Source organism: Moschus berezovskii, chromosome 1 (assembly GCF_049115385.1).
Source record: "Moschus berezovskii isolate FMDL1 chromosome 1, NW_MosBer_1.0, whole genome shotgun sequence".
In the NCBI taxonomy this organism is placed as follows: Eukaryota; Metazoa; Chordata; class Mammalia; order Artiodactyla; family Moschidae; genus Moschus; species Moschus berezovskii.
The window spans coordinates 87,467,779-87,479,848 of NC_142460.1; the positions used below are offsets into that span (position 1 = coordinate 87,467,779).

The 12,070-nt window shown below is 39.1% G+C and overlaps 1 protein-coding gene across 1 annotated transcript in view; it reads right to left on the reverse strand.

Annotated features, from left to right (window-relative positions):
- The window catches only part of POLQ (DNA polymerase theta), a 112,571-nt gene that overhangs the window by 15,260 nt on the left and 85,241 nt on the right, over nucleotides 1–12,070 (reverse strand). The window contains exons 24-26 of the mRNA XM_055436418.2: nucleotides 11,588–11,709; nucleotides 6,579–6,763; nucleotides 1,924–2,035 (exon numbers count right to left, since the gene is read on the reverse strand). Of these exons, the coding sequence (XP_055292393.2) occupies nucleotides 1,924–2,035; nucleotides 6,579–6,763; nucleotides 11,588–11,709 (419 nt within the window). The remainder of the gene's footprint in view (nucleotides 1–1,923; nucleotides 2,036–6,578; nucleotides 6,764–11,587; nucleotides 11,710–12,070) is intronic.

Sequence of the window (12,070 nt, forward strand, 5' to 3'; positions counted from 1 at the left end):
TTTTAATTTGTTCTTCCCTGAGGACTAATGATGATAACACTTGCTATAGTTATTCAAATATTTTCTTTTGTGAAGTATATGTTCAAATTTTTCAAACTTTATTTTATTGCATTATTTACCTTCTTAGTTGTCAGATTTCTTTATATATTCTGGACACAAGTCCTTTGTTAGATAATAGGAACTGTAAATATTTCCTATCAGTCCATCACCTGCCTTGTATTTTCTTAATGGTACCTTTTATCAGTATTAACATCTTTATGGTTAATTCAGTATTATTATTACCTAAGAAACTGGTGTCTACCTCAATGTCCACAAAGCTCCTCTCCCTTTTCTTCTGGAAGATGGATAGTTCTAGATTTTACTTTCAAGCTAACGTTTCATATCAAGTTAATTTTTGAATATAGTATGAGATAACAGTAGAAGTTCATCTTTTTTCCATACTGGTATCCAGATGTTCTAGCACTTGGTTGACAAGACCATCTTTCCTCCATTGAATTACCACAGCAACTCTGCTGAAAATCAATTCACTGTGTACATATAGACATATTTCTGGATACTCTTGTGTTTCATTGTTCCCTGAAACTACCCTTATGCCTATTCTTGATTACTGTAGTTTTAAATAAATTTTGAAACCAAGGAGAGTAAGTATTCAACACTGTACCTTTCCCTGCCAAAATTATTCTAGTTATTCCACACCCTCTGAATTTCCACATAAGTTTAGAATCAGTTTGTCAAATTTGACACAAAGTCTAATGATATTTTGACTGGAAATGCACTGAATCTATACAAAAATTTATAGAGAACTGTCATCATAACAATATGGTGCCTTCTAGTAAAGTAACATGGTGAACCTCACATTTACTTAAGTGGTCTTCAATTTCTCTCAAACACCAAAGGATTGCTTTTGGGTTCTCAATAAAGTCTTGCACATACTCTATTATTTTATTCTAAGTATTTCATGTTTTTGATGTTACTGTAAATGGTTTTATTTTTACTTCATTCACTGTTTATTGATAGTATATAAAAATAACTGACTTTTATAAACTGACCTTGTATGGTGGGAACCTGTGCTAAACTTAGTTATTTGTTCTAGTAGTTGCTTTTGTAGAATTCACATGATTTTCTATGTACAAGATAATGTCAAGTGAATAGGGCTTCTTTTTGGGGATTGGGGACAGAGTTGATTACAAAGGGATGTAAAAGAGCTTTTTGAGATGACGGGGGAATGACTCTGTATCTTAGTTGTAGCATAGATTATATGACTGTGAGCGTCTATCAAAATTCAGAGGTGAATTTTACTGTATACAAATTACCTCAATATACTGCTAAAAGAAGAGAGAATTTAAAACGATGATATTCAAACTGCTCTATAAAAGCAATTGTTCTTTCTTAGTTTATGGTATATTTAATCAATGGTTTACTATTTCAGTAGCAGTAGTAGTGTTAGTTGCTCAGTTGTGTCCGACTCTTTGTGACTCCATGGACTGTGGCCCACCAGGCTCCTCTGTCCAAGGGATTCTCCAGGCAAGAATACTGGAGTGGATTGCCATTCCTTTCTCCAGAGGATCTTCCCAACCCAGGGCTCGAACCCAGGTCTCCTGCACTGCAGGCAGATTCTTTACCGTCTGAGCTACAGGGAAGATCCTAAAGCATCAGACAATTCCTAGATGTTTAAGATTTCCACAGTGACACAGTAGTACATATATCAACTTCATTTTGCTATTCCAGTTCTGTCCCTACTTTTATGAAAACAGTACATCTTTGTAAATAATGATAAGTAAAGTTACTGACGTTTAATTAATAATGCTTGATGAAAACATCTGTCAATAGAAAATCCTATAACACAAGTTTTAAAAAATATAATATGGAAACATCTGAGAAGAATAGTATCTAGAATATAATTAACACTCAGTACTTCCTTACCGGTATATCTGGATTTGAAGGAGTCAATGTAGCAAGCAGCATCATTTTCTTTAATACCCATCTGCTCTCCCAAAGACTTAGCTCCCATTCCATAAATGATTCCATAGCAAATCTGAAAGGAACTCATCACACTCAGTATGTAAATTACAGTTCAAAACCACATAAAATACAAACCTAAGAAGCTCATTAGGATAGAAATTTGGTAAATTTTTCATAGTAAGTCAAAGGAATGACTAGATTTGCACTGATGGGTTAGATCCATAGAAGCTGATATCCAGTGAATGCCTCTTCCGCCTTTTAGCAATACATTTTGAGGTGGGGGGAGAAGAAGAGAAGGGGCAGAATATGAATGAGTATGAGTGTGTGTGTGTTAAAAAAACAATGTTAGTGACTTAAAAGGGAAGATTTATTTTTGGCTGTCATTTATTCAGAAGTCTTCAAGACACCTTCCAAATCCTCATAATACTTCATTAACTGCTGCTTATGGAGAAGGGAATGGCAACCCACTTTGGAATTCTTGCCTGGAGAATTTCATGGACAGAGGAGCCTAGTGGGCTACAGTGCATGGGGTCAACTAACACTACTACTGGCTTCCCTCAAGGCTTTTTCTGACACCAGTACAGTGGGGACAAAGACATGTACTGTTGGAGGGAAGAGCCAATTCTGATTCCATGATGGATCTGTTTGACTTTACCCTTTGTTTTTCATTACTTTTGTTATTATAATCATACATAATAACCTACCAGGGACCTGTCCCTCTGCCTGAAGAGATTAATACATCTCCTCCCTAAAGGCCTGCCTCAGGGAAACTTGTTGCTCTGCTTGAAGATATTAATACATTCCCTCCTTGAGGCTGGCCATTCCAGGGGATATTTGCAAGACAATGGTCTTTACTTCAACTTCTCCCTTTCTCTGTTCTATAAAAGAACCTGGGATCCAGAACCCCCCTCCGCCCAAGATGGTTATTTTGAGACTTAAGTCTGCCATCTTCTAGGTCAACCAGCTTTCTGAATAAAATCATATTCCTTGCCTCAAAAAAATAAAAAACCTGCTCCTTAAGGAAATGCCTAGAAGTCAGAAAAGAGAAGTGTGATAAACATTGCTCTCCTCACCTTTGAATAGGACTAAAAAAGCAGAAAGAAGAGGTTACAACGGTTCATAATAGGGAGGATGTCTTTGGAAATAAATATCTTCTTCATCTTACAGCCACCTGAAATCCCACAACTGCAGAATTCATTGGGTTAAACACAAACTCTTGAGAAAATTTTGAGAGTAGTGTAGGTAAATGGTCTAAATAGGTCAAAAAACAAACTAATTTAATAATAAGTATTCAGTTCAGTTTAGTCACTCAGTCGTGTCTGACTATTTGCGACCCCATGAATCACAGCATGCCAGGCCTCCCTGTCCATCACCAACTCCCGGAGTTCACTAAAACTCATGTCCACAGAGTCGGTGATGCCATCCAGCCATCTCATTCTCTGTCGTCCCCTTCTCCTCCCGCCCCCAATCTTTCCCAGCATCAGAGTCTTTTCCAAGTGAGTCAACTCGTCGCATGAGGTGGCCAAAGTATTGGAGTTTCAGCTTTAGCATCAGTCCTTCCAATGAACACCCAGGATTGATCTCCTTTAGAATGGACTGGTTGGATCTCCTTGCAGTCCAAGGGACTCTCAAGAGTCTTCTCCAGCACCACAGCTCAAAAGCATCAATTCTTCGGCGATCAGCTTTCTTCACAGTCTAACTCTCACATCCATACATGACCACAGGAAAAACCATAGCCTTGACTAGACGGATCTTTGTTGGCAAAGTAATGTCTCTGCTTTTTAATATGCTATGTAGGTTGGTCATAACTTTCCTTCCAAGGAGTAAGCGTCTTTTAATTTCCTGGCTGCAATCAGCATCTGCAGTGTTTTGCCTGGGTTCAAATCCTAGTTCCACTGTTTTAAAAGAGGCCTTGCACAAAATACCTTGTATCTCCATTTCTTCAAGTAGAGAATGAGGATAGTGTCAACTACAAATTGGTACTTGCCAAGCGCATTGCCAGCAACTGAACAAGGGTGTTTGCTACCTGCCCCTATGGAAATTAAAGCCTGTGTTGCTACAGCTGTCAACATCCCTTGGGAGAGTTCAAGGTACAGTGAGGCATTCTGTGCTCCAGCAAATCTGGTGGGACAGGTCTTTAGACAGATGTTTTTAGGAACAGATTTTATGATCGCAATCCTTGCATCTCCCCATATCTAGAAAAGCACTAAATCCCTTCATGGTGACATCACACCCTAGTAACTAGCAGAAAACCTTTTGTAAAATGAGTGCTTAATGGTACTGAACTCCACCTTCACCAAAAACTTACATATTGACATTCCTCCCACTACCTGTTCGAAGCAGTCTCTCAGAGCTATCTGAGGTGCTGCCTCCTGGGTGGCAGTCCTCATTTTGCCCCAAATAAAACTTAACTCACAACTCTCCAAGTTGTGCATCTATTTTTAGTTGACAATAGTAATACCTACATCAGGAGATTGTTAGGATTGTGCTAAGTACCTTCAGTTGTGTCCAACTTTGCGATCCTATAGACTATAGCCCACCAGGTCCCTCTGTCTGTGGGATTCTTCAGGAAAAAATACTGGAGTGGGTTGCCGTGCCCTCCTCCAGGGTGTTAAGATTAGATGAGTTATTATACATATGTTAAGATTAGATGAGTTATTATATACATATGTTTGTGTCAGATGTTACACCATCTGTCACAAAGCAAGTTCTATATAAATATTGGTAAATAAAATTTAAAAAGAAAAATTGCAAAAAAGGGATTATCAAAATTTCAAAATACTTTTTTTTAAAACATCATATTTAGAATGGTTTTATTCCCTCCTGTTTTCTTTTTAGTCTTTTTACACTTTCTAACTCAGATATCGCTTAGCTGATAACCTTGGCAATGCTGAGATCTAGATTAGATGGCTGAGTGCCTGGTGATTCAAAAAAAAAAAATATGATATAGGATAAATACTATTAAATCATGCAAGAACTTACTAAATAGAGGCAGCTATTTAGCATCAGTGCATGCATGTTTAGATAATGGAGTCAGAATGTCTAAGTTCTGGTATTCTGAACTTATCCTGGCTCTAGCAGATAGCTATGATGTTAAGCAAACTACTATTAATTAATAGCATAACTCCAGAAAGAATGAAGTGACAGAGCCAAAGCAAAAACAACATCCAGTTGTGCATGTGACTGGTGATGGAAGTAAAGTCTGATGATGTAAAGAGCAATACTGCACAGGAACCTGGAATGTTAGGTTCATGAATCAAGGTAATCTGGAAGTGATCAAATGGAAGATGGAAAGAGTGAACATCGATATATTAGGATCAGTGAACTAAAATGGACTGAATGGGTGAATTTAAATCAGATGACCATTATATCTACTACTATGGGCAAGAATCCCTTAGAAGAAATGGACTAGCCATCATAGTCAACAAGAGTCCGAAATGCAGTACTTGGATGCAATCTCAAAAACGACAAAATGATCTGTTTGTTTCCAAAGTAAACCACTGAATATCACATTAATCAAAGTCTATGCCCTGACCAGTAATGCCAAAGAAGCTGAAGTTGAACAGTTCTATGAAGACCTACAAGACCTTCTAGAACTACACCCAAAAAAGATGTCCTTTTCATTATAGGGGACTGGAATGCAAAAGTAGGAAGTCAAGAAACACCTGGAGTAACAGGCAAATTTGGCCTTGGAGTACAGAATGAAGCAGGGCAAAGGCTAAAAGAGTTCTGCCAAGAGAACACACTGGTCATAGCAAACACCCTCTTCCAACAACACAAGAGAAGACTCTACACATGGACATCACCAGATGGTCAATACCAAAATCAGATTGATTATATTCTTTGCAGCCAAAGATGGAGAAGCTCTATACTGTCAGCAAAAACAAGACCCAGAATTGACTACAGCTTAGATCATGAACTCCTTATTGCCAAATTCAGACTGAAATTGAAGAAAGTAGGGAAAAGCACTAGAGTTCCCACAGGTCACGTGGTAAGGAAGTATGGTGTTAATTCAGGCTAGGAAATGGTGTGAATGTGGCCTTTCATTTCCCTGTGCCTGACAGTCAAACAGGAGCAGGAACTAATATGGGCTTATTTGAAAGGTCCAAGGGCAGTGTGAAATTTCACAAGCAGATCAGCCAGCCACCAATGGTCTCAAAATACTAAAAAGCTAAGTTACTTACTATAATCCACAGTTCAGCAATATATATTTTTCAAAAAACATTCAGAGAGCACCTTTCTATAAAAAGCACCATAGCTCAAAGTGTGTGAATACAGAAAGACAAATATATGTGTGCTTACAGGCTAGAGATTTGAAACATACACACACTCACACACACACACACAATATATATCTACCATCACCACCACCATAATATCACTAATGCATATGGTTTTCCCAATCCTAAGTAGCTTCAGACTAAGCCTATTGGATTCTTTACATTGAGTCTACAAAGGAATATATGAATATCATGAGACAGGCTCAGATGAATGTCATGAAAAATCCAAACAGGGAGAAATCACTTCTCAAATGCAAATGATTGAGGCAGTTTAAAAAATTTTTTGCATCAGTAAAATTCTCTCCATTTATGTTAAGTATGTTCACTAAAGATTACCTGCTTTGCTTGTTGCCTCAGATTATCCCCAACAGACTCTGGCTCAATCATCTTCCATTCAGCTGCAATACTCCTGAAAACATCAGCTCCAGTGTTTAGCACTTGAATGAGACGATGATCGTGGGATAAATGAGCCAAGATCCTCAGCTCAAGTTGAGAATAATCAGCAGCTAATATTAAACCACCTGAAACAAATGATTTTAGAAAAGTTGGCACAAAGACAAAACCAAGTTTTATAGTATTGAGCAGGATGACAGAAATTCAGTTCCAACAAAGAACCTTGAGATCATGCATCCAAAGCTAAAACCTTGCTCTTAATTTGACTCAGTTCAGTTCTATAACATGTAAAACTTTTTTCTGCTTAGCTTTCAAAGGTATGTAATATATATAAAGACACCTTTGACCTCTGCCCCTCAACCACTGTGGTAGTGCTTTCCTCAGGGTTCCTATAACACTGACAAAATATAAATGTCAGAGAGGTTCTTTCATGCCTCTCCCACATAACACTTAGCCACTAGGGACAGGATATTTAATCTTCCTTTGCATTCTATAGAAATACACAGTTCCTGGTACCTAATAGGTTGGAACAAATGGATGTTAATTGAATGAATGAATAAGTGAATATAGAAATTGGTTCCTAACGTGTGCACATCTTAAGGGAGCAGGAAAGTCGTTCAACAAAAAACAAGTCAGGTGGTCTGTATGTTCAGAAGAGCTATTAAGGGGATTCAAATTATTTATTTATGGACTAGAAATTTACCTATGGCAAAAAACAAAATAAAGAAAAGCCAGGTTAAAGAAAAATTAGAAAAATATTTGCAACTGATACCACAAAGGACTCATTGATATATTACAAAAAAGAGGTGCAATCAAGAACAAAATATAAACAAGCAGTTCACAGAAATAAAAACAAAAGAACCTTAAACATATTAAAGAATGCTTAACTTCATTGACAATAAAAGAAATGCAAATTAAATCTATAATAAGAAACAATTTTTTTCTACTTATATTGCAAAAATCCAGAGGTTGGACAGCACATTCTGTGGCAAGGCTGTGGAGAAAGAAACATTCATTATTGTTCAGTTCAGTTCAGTTCAGTCGCTCAGTCGTGTCCAACTCTTTGCAACCCCATGAATCACAGCACGCCAGGCCTCCCTATCCATCACCAACTCCCGGAGTTCACTCAAACTCATGTCCATTGAGTCGGTGATGCCATCCAGCCATCTCACTCTCTGTCATCCCCTTCTCCTCCCGTCCCCAATCTTTCCCAGCATCAGAGTCTTTTCCAGTGAGTCAACTCTTCGCATGAGGTGGCCAAAGTACTGGAGTTTCAGCTTTAGCATCAGTCCCTCCAGTGAACACCCAGGATTGATTTCCTTTAGAATGAACTGGTTGGATCTCCTTGCAGTCCAAGGGACTCTCAAGAGTCTTCTCCAACACGACAGTTCAAAAACATCAATTCTTCGGTGATCAGCTTTCTTCACAGTCCAACTCTCATATATTGTTACTGGGAAGTAAATGGTAACTGTGCCCCCCCAAAATAACTACAGAGCAAGTTTATAATAATCATAGGAGCTAAATCTATTAAAAGAAAAGGGAAATGGAAAAAACATTCAAAATGTAAATTATGGATGAAGTGGTATAAAATTATTTGAAGCCAGTCTGTGATGTGATGCATATTGTAAACTCCGAAGTATCTAAGATACAGAATTTAAAAGAAATAAAACAATAATAAAAATTCATTTACAGTTTTTAAAAAATAAAGAACAGATAGAACAAAATACAAATGACAAGACAACAGACTTAAATCCAACCATACATCAACACTTACTCTAGACAGTTAACTAAACAATGTATTCAATTGGCAGAGATTTTCAGGTTAAATCCATATACATTTAAATTACCTTAATTTTTAAATTTTAAACAAAAGCAGTACAAAATACTGTTGTGTTCAACACAATCTTATTACTTAAGTAAGAATAAATACATACTATGAAATATTATTCAGCTTTAAAAAAGAAAAATCTGACACAAATGAATAAACCTTATTATTCAGCTTTAAAAAAGAAAAATCTGACACAAATGAATAAACCTTGAAGACATGTTAAGTGAAATAAGCCTCGCACAAAAGTACAAATATTATATGATTTCATTTATATGAAGTATAGAGAATGGTCAAATTCTAGATAGAATGGTGGTTGCCATTGGCTGTGGGAGTTAGGGGGCAGAGTTATATTTAATGGGTACAGAGTTTCAGTTAGAGAAAATGCAAAGTTCTGGAGATGAATGGTGGTAATGGTTGCACCACAGAACTGAATACTTTAACACAGTTACAATGATAAAGTGCTGGTAATTCATACTTAAAAAGCAAAACTGAAAACTGTCAAATGGCAATAACACTAACATAGAGATGATTTTACCCTTAGAATATAAACTTCTGACAGAACTAAATAAATTCAGCTGGTTAACTGCACTCACCCAGACCTGCCAGATGGCAAAAGATACAAGAGAAAATATGTGTACTAATAGGGCTGATGCTTTTCCTTGTGGCTCAGCTGGTAAAGAATCTGCCTGCAATGCAGGAGACCTGGGTTCGATCCCTGGATTGGGAAGATCCCCTGGAGAAGGGAAAGGCTACCCACTCCAGTATTCTGGCCAGGAGAATTCCATGGACTGTATAGTCTATGGGGTCACAAAGAGTCGGACACGACTGAGTGACTTTCACTTTGGGAGTTAGATCATGGACTTAAAAAGGTTTTGATGATGAGTGCTGAGAAGTCAGACAGAAGGAAGACAGCCTTGAGGGCTACCCATGCAATAGGAAGCAGCAGTGGGGAGAACTGCGGAAGAAATGAAAGAGCAAAACAAGTTAAAAAGAGACCAAAAAAAAAAAAGTGCCTTTAGAAGTCAAGGGAGGGAGAAGGAAATGGCAACCCACTCCAGTGTTCTTGCCTGGAGAATCCCAGGGACGGGGGAGCCTGGTGGGCTTCCGTCTATGGGGTCACACAGAGTCGGACATGACTGAAGTGACTTGGCAGCAGCAGCAAAGCAAGATTTAGCAGTGGGTGGCATGGTCCCACTGAGTGTTCTCAGTTGGTTCTAGTCAGAGGGCCTAGAGGCCCAACCTTTCTGAAGAGAAATGTGTCTCATTTTGAGGTTAGGTCTAAGGCCAGACACTGTTTAGACTGAAGAGCGTCATAAGATCCACAGTCCTCCTGTTTGAGGAAAGGAGCTCCTACAAGCCATTAGTAAGTTCTAGTAATAGTCTGTTGGCCCCTTCCAGCCCATCACTGCCCTCCAGCAGATGTAGCATGTACCATGCCCAAAGGCTTGCCTCATTAATCAACCCTGCCAGGGGGTAGCTGGACAGAATTCCTTGTGGCCAAGTTGGACACCAGTCTGTACAGCAGCAGGATAAACATACAGAATCCCACACACATCTATCTTGTCTTGGGGAGCAGACGAGGAACCCACAACTGACCTCTCAGCCTTTGGAATGAGCTTGGTCTTGAAGCAGAGGGCGGAGTGCACTCTTGAAGCAGCATGCCTTCCTTTAAGGGCTCATGGTACCCTGTATGTGGATGGACAAGCTCAGTCCTTCCCTTTCTTGTAACTTCTGCTGAATACAGCACATTAATATTCCAAGTCCCATCACTTCATGGCAAAGAGATGGCGAAACAATGCAAAGAGTGACAGACTTTATTTTCTTAGGCTCCAAAATCACTACAGATGGTGACTGCAGCCATGAAATTAAAAGACGCTTGCACCTTGAAAGAAAAGCTATGACAAAACTGGACAGTGTATCAAAAAGCAGAGACAATACTTTGCCGACAAAGGTCCATATAGTCAAAGCTATAGTTTTTCCAGTTGTCAGCTATAGTTGTGAGAGTTGGACCATAAGGAAGGCTGAACACCAAAGAATTGATGCTTTTGAACTGTGGTGCTGGAGAATACTCTTGAGAGTCCCTTGGACTGCAAGATCAAACCAGTCCATGCTAAAGGAAATCAACCCTGAATTTTCATTGGAAGGACTGATGCTGAAGCTCCAATACTTTGGCCACCTGATATGAGGAGCCGACTTATTAGAGAAGACCCTGGTGCTGGAAAAGATTGAAGGCAGGAGGAGAAAGGGAAGACAGAGGACAAGATGATTGGATGGCTTCACTAACTCAAAGGACATGAGTTTGAGCAAGCTCCAGAAGATGGTGAAGGACAGGGAATCCTGGCTGCTGCATCCATCAGTTCTCAAAGAGTCGGACATGACTGAGTGACTGAACAACAAATATAAAAAATATTACTGATCATCAAAAGTACTAAAACAATTGAGGTTTTTTCCCCAGGGAAATCCAGAATGCTTCTTTGTCCAAATGACCTTGGCAGAAATTGTAAAGTTTACACATCCACCCGCCTGCTCCATTGAAATGAACTCATACTCTGCTATATCGTCCAACATTCTATGGATAAATGCCCACAAATGAACTCATAAAGTTAAACAACTTTTTCAGGTCATTGATTTGTGGTGTAGCCTTAATTTATCCTTTAGCAAATGTCACGTATTGATTGGTTAACAGATTAAAAGTTTCTGAAATAAAGGCTAAAGTCAAAATGTTAAAAAGAAAAAAAAAAAAAAAAGAAGTCAAGGGAGGAGAAAAACTGAGGAAACAGAGGGTTGACAGAATGATAAATGCTGTAGAGAAGTCAAAGAGGATGAGGACTAACAAACTTCATTGGATTCTACAAAAAGGTTGACAAAGACAGAGGATAACATGATTTCAGCAGGATGCTGAGCAAATGCCCCAGAAGTTTCCCACAGAGCAGATCATGAAGACAGCTATGAGTGACTGTTACAAATCCGGCAACGCAAAAGGGAAAAATAGGCTCCACCAAAGAGAGGAAAGAAGGAAGAAACAATGCATTCTTTTGAGTCTTATTCATAATTCGCTTTATCACTGCTTTGAAAACCATTCCCATAACAATAAGAAGCTCAAAACCATCATCAGTCACCTTACCTGTGAAAGGCACAAAGGCATGTCGCATGCTAACTGAGAAGGGCATTCCTCTGTCTGAGGTTCTCTCTTCCATCTTTTCCTGGCACCTGGCATTCATGCCACAGCCCTTTTTCTTTCCTCCTCTGTTGGTGCAAAAAACATCCATCAGTCGGACATGCTGCTGCTGCTGCTGCTGCTAAGTCACTTCAGTCGTGTCCGACTCTGTGTGACTCCATAGACAGCAGCCCACCAGGCTCCCCCATCCCTGGGATTCTCCAGGCAAGAACACTGGAGCGGGTTGCCATTTCCTTCTCCAATGTGTGAAAGTGAAAAGTGAAAGTGAAGTCGCTCAGTCGTGTCCGACCCTTAGCGACCCCACGGACTGCAGCCTACCAGGCTCCTTCATCCATGGGATTTTCTAGGCAAGAGTACTGGAGTGGCTTGCCATTGCCTTCTTTGAAAGTCGGACATGAGGTAGTCTCAAACATGAAAAGGGTCTGAGCT